The sequence below is a fragment of the Apteryx rowi genome, unplaced genomic scaffold (assembly GCF_003343035.1).
Source record: "Apteryx rowi isolate R43461 unplaced genomic scaffold, aptRow1 scaffold_2, whole genome shotgun sequence".
NCBI lineage: Eukaryota > Metazoa > Chordata > Aves > Apterygiformes > Apterygidae > Apteryx > Apteryx rowi.
In genome coordinates, this window is record NW_020448307.1 from 1,589,506 (window position 1) to 1,608,915 (window position 19,410).

The following is a 19,410-nucleotide window of genomic DNA, read 5'->3' on the forward strand; positions in this document are numbered from 1 at the left end:
GTCTGCCTGCATATAAACTGCAGCATTAGGGAGGGACAAATACATATATACTGTATACACATGTGTGTGTGTGTGTATATATACACATGTAATTATGTATATTGTTTATATAGTACATATTGTATAAACACACATACCTATGTATATAAAATATATACGTGTATATAAAAAGCACATATGTTTGCATCCCTGCCCAGTGGCGCAGTTTTAACCCCCCGCTGGCTGGCGGAGCAGGAACGGGGCGGCGGGAGGGCTCGGAGCTGGTGGCTGCATCAGCAGGCGCCTGTGCCCACGCTGCGGTGGTGATACTGTTTGCAAGAGGGGAAAAAAGAAAGAACGACAGAAAGAAGGAAAAAGCAAACGCCTGGGTCGCAGCAGCTATGTGCAACGCAGGCAGGCCAGCAGGGCGCTCCCGGCTGCGCACCCCGCGGGGGAGCTCCCGCGCCCACCCCTGCACGGGGGCCAACGACCTGCAAAACCCGGGAAATCACCAAAATCGCAAGGTCTCGCGCCAGCGCCGGCCATGCTCCCATACGCGCTCGTGCTTGCTCTGTGCACACATAAAATATTCATTGCTATAGGAGCATATTAATATCTTTGCATTTTATTCAACACACCACAGCTCGTTGGTATCTCGCCCATTCGCCCGAAGCCGTCCCCGCTGGTTGCCCCTGGCCAGGGCAGCTGTGGTAAATCACGGGTATCTGGTTATTCCAGAGCCTCCCAAACTGGCTGGATTTTAGTGAGGAGGGAAATGGTCAAAATCACCCATTCCACCCCCAAAAAACCAGGTTTGCCACTGGTTTTGCTATTAAGAAAGCAAAGCACCTGCAGCCCCAGCTGCCGAGCGACTGCGCCTGCTGCAGGGCTGCCCGATCCCGGCGGCAGCCACAGCGGGGCCGAAAACAGGCTGCCAAGGGGCTCGAGCGCTGGAAAACAAGAACATTTGGCCAACAAACAGGGGATATTCTTTAGCTGCCTAAAGAATATCCACAAATGGGTTGACAAACATTTCTCCTTTGCCAGAAGAGCAGCTCTTTGGTCGTCCCTGCTTATAAATAGCCATATTACTGCCGCGCTGCAAATGGGCGACGATTATTTTTCAAATCACTTACCATAGCTCACTCCTTATTAGCAGCTCTGTACTAATTGCTTCCTGCACCCTGGGGCCGCCGTGCCTGGGCTCCCGCGGCCGGATTTGGGAATCACCCCAGATTTGGGACTCATCGCGGATTTGGGAATTGCCCTGGATTTATTCGGGACTCGCCCTGCTTTGCACTGACATCGCTGGTGCTCGTTGCTTCTGGTTTTTCCCTTTGGCTTGCATGTTTGCCTGCCATAACTGAGCTGCAGGAGAATGGCACGTGTTTTTATTTAAAAAAAAGAAAAAAAGAAGTATGTTTCTAGAAGGCTCAAAACAGAGCAATCACAGGAAAAAAGCCCCAGATCCAACCAAGCAACCCGATGCCTGGCAAACCAAAAGAGACCCCAGCATCTCTGTTTTGCAGCCCTCCTGAGCTGCGATACCTTTCTGGGTTTTGAAGGCTTCGTCCCGCAGTCGCATGTGCCGCCTGTCCGCAGCCGAGCACCGAAACTGGTCTGCAAAAGCTCAAAGCTTTTGGTCTAAACATGTCATCGTTGCTGGGGAAATAAATAATAACCAGTGACCTGATGACGATCTGGGGGTTTAGCTGGTGTCCGTATTGCAGCTGGAAGGCCGTGCACCGGCACAGGCACGGCAGGAGCCCGGCCGACCCACAGCGACAGCCGTTTAGCAAAACCCCACCAAACAGACAGGATAAAGACGGCACAGGCTGGAAGAAGCATACGCGTGTCCCAGGCCTAGGGATATTTGGCTTGTAATGGTCTTTTGATGTCCCATGAACCTGCTGCAGCACGAGGACGAAGACACCGCAAGTTTGCATGCAACAGCAGCCCGGGACGGGGCAGAGTTAGGAGCCCTTTGCAGGGTGAAAGCTGGCGCAGAGCCGCTCTGCAGCCCCACGCCCGGCGCCCGGAGCACCCAAACCGGCCCCGATGGTGCTACTGCAGCTGGCAAGCGCCGATGCAGAGGGAGGGTTTTTTGCATGTGCTGCATTTCCTCCCCGCCGCGTTGGGGAGCGCTGGGGCTTTTGCCCATGGCAGCCAGGCGCTGCAGGGATCCAACCCCAAACGAAAACCGGGATCAAATCTGCGCCGAGCAGCACAGAGAGCCATCGCGATTAAAACCCTTGTGCTGCCGAACCATCAAGTCCCAGGGACGGGGTTGGACCCTGCCGTGGGGACGCCGGGGCTTCCTACCGCGGGAAATCCCGCATCCCTGACCCGCTGCTGGCTCCCGGCTTTGCCCCCTAAACCTGGAGCCCGGCGGCAGCGTCCCCCGGCGCCACACTGGGGCGGCTTCTTCCCCCTTCGCTAGTGCGTCAGCGAGTTTTCGAGCACAGGTGCGATTTTTCTAGACACCTTTGTCTGAGGTTCAGAAGCAAGAATAAGCTTCATTAACCAGAGGGCGGATTTATAACGGGTAATAGCTAGGTGCTACCGTGCGAGCAGTCAAACAGTTGTGCTAAATTACAAGCTGCTTTGCCACGCTTGTCTTCAAATAATCAGCTCCTCGCCCGGAGAATAGGATTTTAAATGGCTATTTTTTAAAAAACTTGTTTCTAATCTTTATTTCCCAAAAGCTGAAAATTTGAATTAGCCCGAATGTACAAACTATAATTGCTTTGAGGTTTCTGGTTCATTAGAGTAATTAAAATCCTATGCATTTTTCCAAGCAGAACATGTCCCTTCAGCACTAGCTTTTCTTTTCTGCATAGGTAACTCTCCTCAATTATATAGCAATTTGCCTTAAATCAATGCTATGTAGAGCTGGCTGAGATTTAACACACACATGCGCTGCTTGGGCCCTCGTTTTGCAGCTTTGCTGCCAGGCAGCTCCGAGGGGTAAATCAGAGATGTGCAAACGCTCTGCAGAGGAAGGAGGGGGCGAAGCCGAGCTGGGGACACGTTGCGTTTCTGCAGGGTTTCCTGCTGGAAATAGTGGTCACGGCTATTGCACATCCCACGCACCCGCCAGGCAGCGCCTCGAAATAGGCCTTGGCTGGAAGAGCGATTGCTGAGCCAAGCCTTTGCCGCCTCTTTCCGGGGCGGCCCCACACCGTCCCACGGCTTCRTGGCACCCCTGCCGCCCGCCCGCGCTTTCCTGAGCTTTGCGCAGCTCCCGGGTCCCAATTCGGGAGCTCTGCACCAATTCCTGCTCCTCAAGAGCCACGCATGAGATTATGCATCCCCCCCCTTTGCCTGCACTGCCGGGGATGCTTCGGCGTTCATGTCCACATGTGACAATTGAAAGGCTTGCATATATTTAAAAAATTCAGGGAAATGGTTTTTTTTTTTAGCCCTGCAGTAGCGATACTAGTTATAAACTCGTTGAGCCATGTGCAGCCGTCCCACGGCCGGACCAGCCGGCAGCAGCCCCACGAGCGCAGCACGGAGTCCTGAACGGGGTCCCGCCGGCCACGAGGAGTCGCGATGCCCCTCGAACACCCACGGCTTGCCCAGGTCGCGGTGGCAGAAAAGGGGCCGACGGACACCTCTGCGGCCATGGGGGAAGAGCAGAGGAGCCTTTGCAATTGCCCGCAGCAAAGGGCGATGATGATTTTTGACTTTTCCACAGTGGCTGCCTTGGATTTCCGCCTTAAAGGGTAATTTTTCCCCAAGAGCCTCAGGCCAAACAGGGCTCCAGCTTTGGTGGCCCGGGGAGGCTCTGAGACGCACCCCGGGGACCACAGCCGGCACTGTGCGAAGCTGCACGGATTTGTGCCACGAAAGCTCCCAGGGAAAGCAGAATAACTCCGCGCTGGTGTTTAAGCAGAGCCATCCGCCGGCTCCTCCAGGAACCCCACGTGTGGCACTGCAGCTCCGGCAAGCGTTTTTCTCTCATCCCTCGCTTCCGTCTTCTTTTGAGGTGTGAAACTGCACTAAGAGCCATCGCTCAGCTCAGCTCAGCTGATGGTGCCGATGCAGCTGCGAACCCATGCAGCCCCGTGCACAGCCCTGTGTGTGTTTATGTGCACACGTGTTTATGTGCATATGTATTTAAGTGCACATATATTTATGTGCATATGTATTTAAGCGCATACATCCCGGCGGCGGCCGGGGAGGGCACCACCGGTCTGTGCCCAAGCGGCTGAGATCAGCCGTGATGCTCTGCAGGCCACTGAGGCTCAGCAGAGACCTCGAGACCGGCCAGCTGCAGGGACCACGTCCGTCTGACTGCAGGGCTGAGCAGGAACCTGAGCAACTCGTGGCCAGATGCTGAAACTGTTGCTCTTACTGAGTAACAGCCCACTCAGAAAAAGCAAGACGAAACAGCCCCCAACCCCAGCACTTCCCAAGGAAGCATAATGCTGGAAGCTGGGCACAGAGCCTAGATGCTCCCCAGCCACCCCGGAAAAGCCCAAAGCGGCCCAAAACCCAGGCAGCAGCCAGCTACTGGAGGGACAGACCTGCAGGAAGGTGCCGAAACACCGGGCCCGTGTGCGTCCAGCCAGTCCCAAGCCGGGCGATGTCCTGTGCTGGGATGGCGCACGGCCGCCGGCAGTCGTGACATCCGTGGACCTTCTGCCATTGACTTGAATCATGGCAGGGCTTTGCCCTAAGGCTTGTGACTGGCCTCTGTTTCAGCAGATATTATTGCAACCTGTCTTTTCTTTTAATGCCTAAAATGATGAAACACGCAACACAGGAGAAACTTCCCCAATTAGCAAGTTCAACTGTMCCCACTTTCTGGTAATTTTGACTGATGGCTTTTACAATAATTACAGCACCAAATGCCATTTCAAGTTTGATGAAAGAGAGATATTTTCTATCTTTAATTTCTCTTGGAATAAACAAATGTTTACTCCAGTATTATAGCTGGCCTTAGATGGGAACATTTAGTAAGCATTTCAGCCAAATTTTCCTTTTGGAAAGTTTTTAATTAAAAAAAAAAACCTCCACTAGCTCTCCTGCAAGAGCAATAACTTCTATTTATGCTTCATTTTTCTTTCCTGCAGAAGACATCTTGCAGACATGTTAGTGTGGTACTTTTCTTCACAGTTATACTCTAGGTAGTCTATCAAAAGTGACTAGAAAAGGAATTTACTCCATTTTCAGAATCACTTGAGCATTTAAGAGCCAAAGGGATGCACTCCACTACAAAAGTTTTGCGGGGTGAACTATTGGCAAAAGCCTCCTAGCGCAGGAGGGGTTTGTGCTGGCAAAAAGCGCTTTTGCTTGTGCACTTTTACTACTTCGAAGCGCGGACCGCGCCATATGCCGTGTCATCTGCAGCAAGGCGCTGGCCAAAACAGAAATGCCACAGGTGACTTCCAGCCAGCAAACACCACGACACGAGCAAACCGACCGCTCCGGCTCTGGCCAGGGCATTACGTAAGGGAGGCCGGACCGCAGCGCCAACGCCGCTTCTGAAAAGAGCGGTCGAGTACGAGTTCTCGGTGGGAACGGGTTCTCCAGCCGCTGCCGACACCGACCTTTCAGCGTGGGCTTCTGACGTGTTTGACACGAGCGCTTACACCAAGTTAGCTCTCTCTTTGAAGGCCAAAACCCAAGTTTTCGAGCCCAAGCCCATGCCGGGGACCCCYGGGGCCACCCCAGCGCGGGCGCCGAGCGGCAGGGGCTGCAGCGCCTCGGGCTGCGGCAGTCGCACGTGCAAGCCCAAGGATTTGGCTGGTGTCGCCTCCTTTCCATTGTTCCGTCCTTTCCCGACGCCCTGCAAACACACCGACACGAAGGCGGCAGCGTGCCACCCCCAGCGCCGGCAGCGAGGACACCCAGGATTCCCATCCGGGCTTCCCCCGCCAAGCGGGATAGCAGGAAAACAGCAATCGCTTTTTTCCCCCCTTTCCTTCCRAAACAAAACTGCGGGAAGTTTAATCACTGCGAACGAAGCGTCAAGAGGACCGGACTTTTAATTCACCCCCTTCGCTAAGGGCCGCTGCGGGCGCTCGGGAACGTGCCTGTGTTTGCAAGCTTTTTTCTGCAAACTGGTTTCAAATGTCCTTCACATCTCTCATTACAGGTCTTCTAAAAATATCAAATATAGATCTTCCCCTYGTAACATTTTAAGATACTCTATTTATACATTAATTCTTTCAAAAATAAAAAGCGACACATACAGCAAGTCAGTCACTCGGAGTCTTTAAAATCCTTACAAAGAGCGAAGACACCGGTTGCCCGCAGGGCGCGACAGCGGCAGTCCTGCCGGCGGGGTCCTCCCGCCCGCACCGGCGCTCCTCTCGTCATTCCCTACGGCAGAACGTCGGTGTCCCGGCATGGCCTGGCCCTGGCACGGCCGGGCGCCGCGCTCCCGCCCTCCGTTCGCCTTCGTTTCTGGCTGCACGAACACGAATAGCTGGGAATAATTTACCTTGCACAACCAGCACCGCACGGAGTTGGCACCGAGCGGCACGCGCTGGGCGGCGAGCAAGGAGACCGCCGGAAAGGCGGCAGCGGCCCCRGGCGCCTCCGGCTGCAACGCGCAGCGGCAAGCGGGATGCGGAGCAGCAAGTCCGACACGCGACGTGGCTTCATCCGGGGCTGCACCTTCCCTGCAGGAAGGACGCGCTGGTCGCACAGATCACAGGCGGCTGCCCCGCATAAATCTACCCCCCCCCGCCCCCCAAAAAAGAAGAAGTTTGAGAGGTTTGGTCCCAAATATCCTCCCGGCGTTGCGCTGGCGTCTGCCGGAGACGCGGCAGTCCGCAGCCGGCACCGTGCGGAGACCCTTCACCTCCCGGTCTTCGCCCGGCGAGGAGGCTCGGCGAGGAGGACGGACGGGGCCGGGAGCGGTGCTGCTCTTCACGCCCGGAGTTATAGGAACTCGACGTAGTTTTCGGGGATGAGTCCCGTCCTGCCATTCAGGGTCCCTTCCAGCCAGCCAGGCTCCTGCGACGGGTGCACTGGGAAAAGGGGCGTTAGTGCAAATCGGGGCCGCGGCGCCGGCATCGCCTCCCCTCGCACGCGAGCCCCGAAGTCCCGCCAGCGGGAAGCCGGCGACGAGCAGCGGCTCGTGCAGCGCGGTGACGAGACGCGGCCCGCGGGAGAGGGCGGAAGGAAGGACGGAAGGAAGGAAGGACGGACGGACGGGTTATTACAGAGGGGCCACGGCTGTGTGTGCTGATAACGTGGAAGTTGCTCTCGGGAGAGAACAAGGCCTTGCCTTTAATTTGTATTATTTGCTTCAAAGAAAGGAAACAAATAATCATCTGAGGAGTCTGCAAAGCTGAAGCGCTCTTGCTTTCCGCGCCCGCTCGTTACCGTAACTAACTCCTCCGTGTTTGCTTGTAAAAGCACTAAGATCACGCACCGAAGCGGCGCAGGGGCAGAGCGAGCTGAGCACCAGCTACGGGGCCGGTGTCCGAGTAAGAGCTGGTGCCGCAGGGCCGAGGTAAAAGTGGAGTATTTAGAGTAAAAGCAGGGGCTCAAAGCTTCCTCTAGATTTGGGCTGAAACCTGTTTCATGTTCAAGAAAATGTGGCAAACGCCGTTGTCTCGTAACCCTGCGCTTCCTGGCTTGGCCCGGGACCAGACTCGGAAAGAAAATACATTAGCAAATGCTCCCCCGAAGGAAAGCAAGCACTGCAATCTTATTTCTGCAAAACACGAAGCCTGCACAGTCCGTACAGGATCCCGGGTTGCTCCACAGTCCTTAATTCAAGCAACTGTTGGAAATGTGCTGATTTATAAGAACAAGGCTTACGCTAGCGCAGGCAGGGAAACATTCCCCGCGGTAGGCGATAGCAAGTCAATATTTCAGAGCTACCCAAATTGCCGCCGATTCTCTGCAGGGCCCTTTCGGCTACGCGTTCGCTGGTTCCAGCCGCAGAAGCGACGCGAGCCCCCGGCACTGCTCCTGCAGCCCCTCGTCCCCGCGGGGGCCGGCGTGCCGACGCCGTCCCGGCCGGGGAGGCCAGGGAGGCAGCTCTCGCGCCGCTCCCCGGGGAGGCAGAGCCTCCGCCTGCTCCTCCGCCCGAGGCGCTAATCCTGCAGCGAGCTGAAGCGCAGCTCTGAAACGCGCTAAAAAAATTAATATTTAGATAGCAGCTCGGCTGCGGTTATTAAAGTTAGCGCATTAAAGCACCCTGCAGCATCCCAGGGGGAACAGTGCTGGCGGCGCAGGGTCCGCGTCAGCCCCGAAAGCGGGAAGCCCCGTCGCCCAAGGGCACCCAGCTGCCGACTGCCGGAGATGATAGCTGCAAAGCTGGTCGAGACTCCATGTCTCGTATAGTTCAAGCAGAATGACGCTACGAAATATAGATGCACATTCTTGAAACGTGATGCTATTTGCTGCCTGCACGTCCCTCAGCGTGGTGAGCACCACCCCACTTTCCCAGGCAGATTTAGATGCTACTTTGCCGTGGAAAACCTCAGAGAAGCTTGAAGTCAAACAAAAAGCTGGCTTTCTTCTAAAGATTTCCAAGATACRTTTTCTCAGAGTGGGTTTTATAAAACCCCTTCACCATAACAGTACTTCTACCACACAGTGCCATTTCTAACTCACTTCCCCCAGGTAACGGGAGCCTCCRTTACACCGCTAAGTGATTAGGACATGCTGTATATTTTTTCCTTTGAATAATCCATTGATTCTTGTCTAGCAAACACAATGTATTTAATTCAAACCTGTTCCCCTACTAGCTTTTCTAATTCCCACAGGCTTTCCAAGGGGAGACTATGTTTATTTATAAGATATCTATGGAGCTGCTTAGGAAAAGTGTTTTCCCTAATTCACATGTATTAATTCTCTTCTTGTTTCTGCTATATTCATCCTAGGGTAAAAACAGTGTATGTGRTAGCTGTTTCCCAAATGACAATACTTAACACACAAAAGCCAAAACTACTTGGAAAGTAGTAAAAAGTCTTTTCTTTACATTGGGATTATATCGAAACCAGAGCTGCTTAATTCCATTGGGCACAGTCTCTTCCTCTTGATGCAGGAAACAGAAGGTCTGTGTTCATTAATATCATCTCCAAAAAAACTGACTAATCAGAGTCCACCTATTCCAAGTCTCAGGATACATAGGAAAAAAAGCACACACTACTTTTCCATCTCCTGCATGAAGCATTATGGCAACTGCATAAAACATTTCTGGTGCCGATACTTGGAAACTCATCTCTCTTACCTAGAAACCACTGAAGAATACTTCTTTATACTGTAAATGCTGCTGTCAGTCAACCACTCACTAGTTTTGGTCTTACACTTAAATTATGGGTCCATATCCATAGAAGGGATGTGGTGTGGTCAGGAGGCCCCGCAGCCACCGCTGAGACCGGGTGCCCAAACACCCACCCAGGCAGCRTGTCCCACCGGACATGGCTGTGAGCACCCCCATACGCTGGCAGAACGGTTTGCATATCACATATCACTTTTTAGCTAAAAAACTGGGGCACGCGTATTGCAAGATCTAGAATAAGTTCCAGTAACCAGCTGCAACATCTGGCAGCTGCTGGAAAAAGGAAACGGCTCGGCTGCTGAAGGTCAGCTTTCATTTCGGAGCAGAGCGTTAGCCCCGTTTGCACAGGTTTTCTTGGCTTACCGTGGCACAAGAGTGACACTGTGCCCCACCAAACATTTTGCTTGTTTTTCTACCTTGGCTCATAGCACACACACCATGTTTTGCAGCATAGTCTGGCGAGCCGCCGCACCTCTTCCACGTTAAGCCTGAACCTTCTCTTATCAACTGCTGCAACACAGCTATCATCTGTCTGGATGAACGTGGTCCAACAGAAGCAGCCGTCCACGCATGCCCTCGCCTCGCGGTGCTGTGACGACCCTCTGCCCTGAAGATGTGCAGCCACTTGCGCATGCCAAAAACCCCCTCTGTTATCAGYCCTGGGGCCGGCGACCATGTACATGGGCAGGGGAATGAGCAGGACACAGAGGGGGTTCAGCTCTCCACCTACGCTCTGTTCTGGGGGAGAAAAGAGGAATCCGTAGCGCACGCTTCAGCCCACCTACTTCACACGTCTTCCTTGGGATGAAGGAACTCATGGTCTCAAAAAAACCATTTTCCCACTGGTCCCAAACGAGGGCTGGATGACCAGCAGATTTTCAGCATGGATACCAAAAGTGGGGCAAGGCACATCCCAAGTTTAATGCTTTTGTTTGAAGTATTTCCGCTTTTTTCTTTCAAGGGGGSTTTTAGTGGTGGGAGTGGGACTGATGATAGTCATTAAACACAAGACTGAAAGGAAACCCCATGAATTTAGAGTCCAAATCATTCCCTGGGTCACAGGAGGAGTAACAAGAATTTGCAAGACTCAGTGATAAATATAAAATAAATKATATTCAAGTGTCATTCTACGTAGCTTTATTTGTATTACTGTTAATGCTCTATCTGTAGTTTCTCACGTGTATGTTAAATAAAATGAGTGCACTGATACGGCATAAGAGCGTCCAGTCTAAAATAAGGGGCAGTGGAGCCCGAGGGAGCCCGGCGAGCCGGTCCCTCGACACGCGGGGCTCCAGCAACTCACCGTTGTCGAACACGGTGCCGGCCGTGAAGGAGAGCTCGGAGTCGTGTTCCGCCTTGCACGCGTACAAAGCTCTGGCTTTCCGCAACGGAGAGCTGCAAAAACACAGAATTTATCGGCGTAAAGGACATGTTATTTATACACCCCCCTGCCTGCTCTCCGGCGGCACGTTGGGGCAAGCAAGGAGCAGTGCCGCAGGTGAAGCTGGAGGCTGGCAGCGGTCGTGGCTGCTGCCGGAGCCGCCTTCGCTGCGCGGGAATCGCGGTACGAGCAGGGCCGCGGTGACCCAGCGCGCCCGGCAGCACTACGGCAGGAGTCACTCGGAGAGCTTCCAAGGGCTAAAGAGRAGAACTAGAGCAGGGTCGGCCGCAAGTGTTTTGTGAGTCACTGAAGTGCAATAAGTAACTAAGTGCCCGGCGCTGGACGAGGGCGGCAGCGGGTGCCGTCAGCCACCGGCGCTGCAGAGCCGCCCAGGTAATTGCCGCAGCCATCACTCCTGGAGAGCTCATTTTGCAGCTGCAACCGCAAGAAGCATTTCAGGAGGAAGAATTAGCACTTGGGGAAGGGTATTTCAAAGCAGAAAAATAAATAAGTCCGTGAAGAATTTGTTGCCCTTCTTCAGAGACTGTACCTGAAGATAAAAAAGATTTAACAACCATTAGATGTTAGTGGAAAGGAGCCCGTGTGCCCCCGCTGCGCAGTGGAGTAAATGAGAGTGAAAAGCGCATAGACCCCAAAACGAAGGCAAATCACTGACAGAAGCAGGGGAAAAGGCCGGGACGCAGGACGGTGCAGAGCCACGTGCCCCAGCAGCGCAGGAGCTGCCGGCCCATCCTGCTCCGCTCCGCGGTCCAACACCACCGGGGGCAAACTGAGACGACAGCGCGGGCAGCGGCCGAGCAAGCGCCAGCGGCAGCTTAGACTGRTCCAAGCACTTGGCCTTCAGGCCACCCAGCCCCTGCCGAGGCTGCAGCAAACCGTTCAACCGCAGCAGGTTCAAGAAAAGTAACAAAAACGCCCCAAAGAATTGCTGGAATAACAAACCAGGTGTCACTGTTTTCTAGTTCAGTGGCTTCACAAACTTTTCTCTTTCCAAAGGACTTGAAATTATCCTCCTAAACGTTCTCAAACCGAGCCAGGATGACCTGCAAGCTTTCACCTGGTAGGGGATGTGGCTYGTACTCATAGAGAAACCACAAGCCAGGGAAGTCAGGGATGGGTTTGGTTTCACCGTGAACAGAGCTCCAAGGCTTAGGCTTTTGCTGTCTAAATTCCAGTCATCTGAGGTGGGAGTGGGCAGAATATTAAACAAGCACCCTGAGAGGGTTAACGCTTTTGCTGTCGGCGAGCGGTTCCTTCGCTAGCGGGAGCCGCTCCTCCCGCAAAACTCGTGCAGGCTGTCAAACACAACGCGAAAGGCGTTTTCTGCCTCTACCACCTTGGACTAGCCAAGCTGTTGCTTCCCGGGCTCCCTCCGGCCTTCGTTTGCACCCTGCGCGCGGCTCGCGGCAGGCTGCTGCCGCCGGGGCTGAGACACGTCGGCCGCGGCTCTTCCCTCCGAAGCCCCGCTGGGGCTGCAGGGACTAAAACGCCTGCATCCCGGCAAGCGCTCATCTTGAATTTCTGCCTCCAAGCACGGCATCAAGCCAGGAAAGCACTCAGAGCAGCGTCACCCAGGTGCCCCGTGCAGCTTTGGGGATGAGGAGCATCTCTCCCTCGGAGGAGGAAGGCCACTYGGGTGATATTACACCGTCGTCAGCCACTGCAGGCTGGGAGCAAACCAAATTAACTACTCTGCCGAACAGGCAGGCGTTTTGGAGCTGACATCTGTGCGGCTGCAACGTGGGGGGACCTGCAATGCACAAACAGGTTCGGCATCCTGCTTCCTCCCTGCTCCCGGAGGTGCCGAGGTCCCGCGGTCCTGCCCAGCATCCCGCTACCTCCAGCTCAGAGSCCAGCCATCCCCACGGTCTGCATCTCCGGCACCCAAAGCAACAGGACACCCTGCGGCACAGCRGGATGCTCCTGGGGTCGAGTGCCGGAGCAAACCACAGCCTGCAACCCAGTGCTCCGGTGGGGGATGGGGGAGACTCTCCCTGATCCCTTACGGCTGGTTTCCCTGTCCGGAGGCATTACAGCGCTCAGCACCCTTGGGGGTGACGCATGTTACTGCAGGAGCTGGCTGGAAATCCTCCCTCTGCGTGTCTGTGACCTCAGGGAACAGCTTACTCCATGGAAGTGCCTGAGTACCAGGGACACGGAGCAGCAGCAGCAGACGAACGTCTATGTCGCACAATTGCCTAACGTCACTTATGCTCCTCAGATGACAGATAAGGGAAGTGGCCAGACAACAAGGCATCACATATTACAAACATTTGCTATTCTCTGCAGCGTCTGCGAAGACAGTGCATTTCTTACCTGCTGTAGAGCTGATGAGTAAAGTGAGCTGCAGGCAGCTTAAATGACTGGGCAAAACCCACAGAAACCACAAGCAAGTTCATTCACTGCGAACGTGACCCGAGMGCGCTGACTCCTGCCTGCCTGACCACCGCAGGCCTGCAGAGCTGCCGGCACGAGGCGGGCGCCGGCAGCCCCGCGGCTCGCCACCAGGCCATGGCCAGYGACCTCCTCGGGGTCAGGAGATGTTGGACAGACTCCTCTTGCTGCATGCAGATAGCTGCATCGGGGGAATTCGAGCAGGATGCAAAGGGAAAAGGAAAGTGAAGTGGGGGAAATCAAGTAAATCAAACAGAAAATAGCAAAAGCAAAGCAAAGCAAAGCAAATTCTGCCACAGACCTGATGGGGGATGAGTCGCTGGACGTAGAGGAGGTGGGCATAGGGCTTGATGGCGCGGAGAACATGGGCCAGGACGGTGAGAGGGGTGACGTTGGGCTTGGACTCTGAGGGCTGCAAGACATAACCAGATAACTTATCAACATGCAACCACAGCAACAAACACGGCCGAGAGACACGCAGACGACAGCCGACGATAGCGAGCGCCTTGGGAATGCTCAGAGCATGAGACATGGCTGCGAAACCAAGCGCCAAGACCTTGGGAAATGCTTCAAGGCCGGATCTGCATTTCTCCAGACAACAAGAGCTGGGTCTTCCAATTAACCCCTGTGAGCTGGGTACCTCGAAAATGGTAAAATTGTAAAATACTGTGCCGTGTGCCCGGTTTTGGGGCTGCTTCACTGTGCACAGCCGCTTGGTCCCCGCAGCAACTTACCTGCTTGGTTCATCCTCCCCCTGTCTGGCAGAAAGGGCTGACCGTACTTCTGGATGTTACCGACGCCTGCGAGCAGCTGCATTGCCCTTTTTATTTYGGCCCCCGTGGCGTCCGCATATTAAAGGCTGTTCTCCCGCCCGGACCCGCGCCCAAGCACAATTCCCCATTTGCAGTTTGGACTAAAGGGGTCGTAGGCACCGGGAGCCCTTGGCCCGCTGCGATCGYGCTGCGGCCGCCCCGCTCGCGGGGGATCCCCGAGGTGCACGGCTGGGCACCCGCTGCGAGAGGAAGGACCTGCCGGAGCAACGGCTYCTGCCCTCGGATGATGCACAAAGCAAAATTAAGGGCAGCACATCCTCTCGAAACCTAAAAAGGGCAGTGAAGGAAGCRCCGGCGCCCCGATGGCCCGTGCAGCTCCCGGTCCGCAGCCGAACACAGCCGGTCAGCGCCTGTCAAACACCCAAGCGACCCCGGCGCCGGGGCTCTGCGGGACCCCAGCGGCAGCCCGCYGCCTTACAGGTGCTGGAAACGGCTCACGTCGAGCTAATCGATCCTTCAGGATCTCTGCAGTGCTCATGAAATTGCAGTACTATAAAATATTAATTGATCTTCTTCTTTATGCTTCATATTGAAGATCTCTTTCCCCTCCTCCAAACTGCTCTGGACTCCTTACTTTTAAGTTACTACTGTCAATTAAAGCTGAAGCAGGTTACAGACCTGGTAAATGCATGCAGAAGTCGAGTGAGAAGTGTTTGTTTTCTTCAAAACAGTTATATTTAGGTTATTTTCAGGTTTACCGAAAAGCAATTATTGTACTAAAATACTCATCTGAGTCTCATTAAGCTTCTACTGCTCCCGAATTTATCAACTCATCTGCATTCTCTGCCTAGTTTCCCCGCGCTACCACGCGGCGTGCAGGGCTGCGCTTCCTYGGCGCTCAAGGAGAAGCCTCCTGAAGAGCACGGCGTTAGTTGCCAACTGGGGAAAAWATCCCCAAACCCTAAAGCAAACAAGGGTGAAGTCACCCCCATCCCGAAACGGCAGCGCGGGTGGGGGCAGCCCAGCGTGCAGGGCAGGAGGACACGGTGCTGGGTGCCTCGGCTGGGCATGGGGACCCACGGGGACCCACGGGGGCCTGCCAGCCGCCCTGCGGGCTCCAGCGGCTCTTGGGTTGACGAGCACCTCCTAAACCTTGAGGAGCAAGGCAAAGGCTCTGTAAGAAGGGTAACGCTGTAACCCGCRATCATTCGAGGACCATTGCAGCTCACAGCAGGAGAAGCTCCTTCTTCCAGCACCCGGCTTCTGTTTTTTAAGCCTGGACTGAAATACTTTGTTACACTAACAGAGAAGAGAACATAACACACACCTTTTTTTCCATTTCAAGCTCCATTTAAAACTCCAACCTCTATCGTTCTAAAGAAAAAAACCCAAACCCCCCCAAATCCAGGAGGTTCTCCGAGAAAAATTTATGGTTAATCTTGAATTTTGCGGCGTGATTGCAATTCTCTTTCTTTCAGTCTGAGTTACAATTTAGTAGCTTAAAACTAGAACGGCACTTTGCATGCCAGCTTCCGCCCGGGCAGCGGGTTTGAGCCCCTGCAGTTGACACGCGCGTGTGCTGAACACGCTAGCGTTCGCCGCGCCTGCCTCACACCCGCCTCCGCTCCCCAGCACGGGAAAACGGGGGCTTCCAGCAGTGCCAGGACCTTGCTGACGAGACTGTGACTCACATTAGTATTTCCTGCGTGCCCTTTCATGAGCTCGCCGAGCGGAGCCGAAAGCCAGCTCTATTTTGCATTCTCTGATTGTGACAACTCAAAATTGAAAGGATAAAAGTCTGTGGATTTGGTCCAATTGCTAGGGAGAAAGTGTCCATGTCATAAATATCACCAGTACAACTGGCACCTAGAGGACACTGAAGAAGGTTAAATTTTTGGTCAGAACTGCTTTGAAGTCCAGATCCGTTTAAGGGCAAACTCTTGGCTTCTTCATTCTTTGGAGAAGTTGTGTCACTGAATTCAACAGACACTGACACTCGCCCCCTTGCACGGAAGGGCAATACCTTTATTATTCAGCGATTACATGCATATAGACACGAAGTACAGCAGTGCAGCAGAACCTTCACAGGAGGGCTGTAAAACAGGGAATGGTCATAGCCAGACTTAACAGAAATCCTCAAAATGTTCACCTAATAATTATCAGCATTTAGAAACAATCTGCTTGTATTTTTCTATCAAAATTGTCAGTCTTTTTCAAAATGACTAATTACCTAAATTATTTTGTTTTTAATGAATCTATCAGACATTTGTACTTACCATATCTTAAATCTATTTCCAATTTTAAACAGAGGGAGGTGCTACAAAGAGCACTGAGTCATCCCCAATCACAGAAATTAACCCTTGAAACACCAGTTCTTGCCGCTTCTTTTTCTTTGTAGCAGGAATAGCTGTCTGGCTCTCCCGTGATGATGTCCTACCTTCCCTTAACACGGCAAAYTATATAGCATATATGGCATGTAATTTTGTTTTATTTTATCTGTGCATAAGCATGCTTCTGCCCTCTAATGGAGAGAGTACGTTAGACCCATTTGAGCATATGGAGAGTGCTCTCCTCTGCATAAAAGAACCTCAAACATTTCATTATCAGTATTGCAGGAGGTGCTGCTATTTTGGAAGCCCAAGCCCTTTGGCTCTAATACCCGTATGCAAYGTTTCCTGATTCTGCACACTTAATTTAAACGGCTCTGGAACATGACAGCAAGCTCCGGGAGGGCCACACGGTTGCAGGGCAAGCCAAGTATGAAGGTGCACCACCCGGGAGGCAGCAGAGGTGCTGCATGCGCCCCTCGTCTTACCACGGCCTCGCGGCACTCGTGTGGACTCCTCTGTCCAGCCACCTCCACCAGCTCTTCATGGAGGTGCACGTTACCCGCTGCAGCCTCTGCGCCCACGTGGGTTTTCTACGGCCAAGGAGAGCCACACCGGGAACAGACCTCAGCCTCCGGCTCCCGGCTGGAACTAGGTGCCTTTTGCTGAGCAGCCTGCAGGGCAGAGTGAGCCCTAGGACAGCCGAGATACCTTGGCCATCAGGTCATCTTCTGGCTAGCCACATGCCCCCTGAGCGGCCGTGGCTAAGGGACGGTGAAGGCCCCGAGCTGGGGTAGGACAAAGTGGTCACAGCTTCTTCCAAAGAGGAGCGTTGCCCAGAGTCAGAAGGTGCCGGGGAGCAGGGCGGTGAGCCAGCGATTGAAATAACCCCAGGCTTGTTCCCTGCAAGTCAGGAGCATCCATGCAGCAATGCCACCGCCTCTTGCATGGACTCCCAGCACTCTTATTTTAAAATTCCTATTTCAAAATTTTAAAAACCATCCAAATGTAAAATGCACTGGGACTAGAAATTCCCAATGCACTTTTTGAGATGAAATCATTTTAAAAGAATACAGCTCTAGCTAATCATAAAGTCAGCTCTGTCATCACTACATCAACTGCTCCGTCTGCTGCACTAATTACAGTGTATAATACAATCAATATGATTCTCAGAGAATTATTCTGCAATCTTGTCTAGTAAAAAAGCCTTAAGAGCAAGAAGCCCGTACTCGGACTAGCCTTTATCCAAGAAGCTATAAATAATGTGGAGGAGGATTTTGGTGTCTTTGGATCCGAAATGGCACAGAAGACACTCAGTGCCTACCAAAAAACCCGACAGAAATATTAAGTAACGACAGTATGCAATTTTTTCAGCAGTAAGATCATCCTTTTTCAGTTAAGTTACTCACAGAAGAGATGAATTTGGTCCTATGACAACTGAGCTACTTTTGCTCCATCTTGCAGTCCTTCTGCAAGTCTCTCCAGCAAATTTCCTCAAGAAGAACAAATGGACTTTCCAGGCTCCTGCCTGAGCTGGCCCTCCCCAGCACCTACAAACAGTGCGGCTATGAGGCATGCAAGGGTTTATCATCTCMTTTCAGTGTAATACATGCACTTATTTTCAAAGACATTGCTTGAATTTCACCCTACTGAGTTACGCAATTGCAAGGCCTAGGTCTTCCCTTGTCTCATTAGAGAAGTAAATGCACTTGAGTAAACAGGCTATGCTGAGACCTCATTGCATTTTGGAAAACAGGTTTCTTGTAGAATCCAATTTCCTTTTTCTTTCCCATGGAAATAGCAGAGGTGGTGACGGGCTTTTTGGAAATAGTGGCTGCAGCCTGCCTTCAGTTCTCTCTGCAGAAAGTAAATGTCATCTGGACCTTTTTTTTCTTCTTCTTACTCTTGAGGACTTTGCGAGGGGCTCTTCCTGTTAGGTGCATAGTGGGAAACAAAACAGAAAATAAAAATAAAAATGCTAAGAACCAAAAATATCAAAAGCAGGAAACAAAGAAGTGGCTAAAATTAGAGTCTTCACAGGAGGATATTAACTTTTCACGACTAGAAGCAGGAGAGGGAACGCCGTGAGTCAGGAGCCCAGAACATCCCGGTGCTTTAGCCTTTCCTCCTCGTTCACTCCGGGCCCCTCTACTTGAACCACCTTCCAGAAAYGCAAAAACAGCAGCAGGGACCTGCAACTCGGGAAGCCAAAGACGTGGCAAAAAAGTGCGCTGGAAATGGCACTGGCATGGAGGGTGCGGTATTTCTGCACTCAGCTCGCGTTGGCTTCAGCACTCCTAGGTGCCCCTTCGAAAATCCAACTGTACGAGCAAACAAATATATTTAGAGATGAGTGAAACCAAATCCTCCTCCTTGCTTCCCGTGACTACTGTACATCTTATCTTTCCCACTCGATGTTCAGTTTGCTGCCTGAACGTGTCAGAGAAACAATTCCTATTTCCAGACTCTGATCCTCTCTCCAGTTCTATCTAAAAAACACTTTTCTAATCCCTTCTCATACATAACTTGTCTCTTTCTTTCCTTCTTCTTTCTCCACCACCTACCTACCCAGACCGTCTCTGGCATTTTCTTTACACAGCTCAAGTCCTCAAGCCATTTACTGGTCTAAAAAATTATTCTCGGCAGGGTTTCTAGACAATTTTTGCTGCTTTGCTCTTTTGGCTTAGAGGACACAAGTTCTACTAAAAAAGCTTTCAAACTTGTTATTTATTTTTGCCTAACTTGGGATTCACACCATCTTTTCCAGCACACAACATCTAACACCTATGAATGGGCAGAGTCTACCAATGAGTTTAAGCCCTTTGAAGAAATCACCTCCAGAATAAGCACAATATTCCCATCCTGACATTATCAATACCTGACTGAATTAAAACAAATCAACAACAACCCCTCCCCCTCAACTGTAATTCTACTCTAATCCTATAAAACAAAGCTCCCAAATGTAAGGCTTCTTTCAAAGTTAGCCAGAAAAAACATTACAAAATCGTTTAATGCCAGGGCACTTAACCTTTGCTAACCCAGGGCCAAGACTGCAGGTCACCAATGGCCATAGCGATGTCGCCTACATGAAATGGGACTCGGCCTTGAGCACAGACGCTCATGAAGCCYGTTCATGCAACGCTGCATCCTAGCAAAGCACAGACCGTGGTTTGGATGGGCTCTAGCAAGCACTTTTCCAGACTCTGGCTGCATTGCAGGTTAGTGATGGCATCACACATGATCCCTATACGTTACCGCTAGCTCACAGGGTTTCAGATT

At 52.5% G+C, this 19,410-nt stretch overlaps 1 protein-coding gene across 4 annotated transcripts in view; it reads right to left on the bottom strand.

Moving 5' to 3' along the window:
* Positions 1–5,957: 5,957 nt before the first annotated feature.
* The window catches only part of ARHGAP26 (Rho GTPase activating protein 26), a 166,247-nt gene continuing 152,794 nt past the window's right edge, over positions 5,958–19,410 (bottom strand). For 2 of the 4 annotated variants that reach the window (XM_026063128.1, XM_026063126.1), the window contains 3 exons: positions 13,333–13,443; positions 10,539–10,630; positions 5,958–6,965 (listed from right to left, as the gene is read on the bottom strand). In XM_026063128.1, the coding sequence (XP_025918913.1) occupies positions 6,877–6,965; positions 10,539–10,630; positions 13,333–13,443 (292 nt within the window). In that variant the 3' untranslated portion in view covers positions 5,958–6,876. Of the gene's footprint in view, positions 6,966–10,538; positions 10,631–13,332; positions 13,444–15,794; positions 18,062–19,410 lie in introns of those variants that run through there. The other 2 variants (XR_003253041.1, XM_026063129.1) reach the window with 2 other exon arrangements.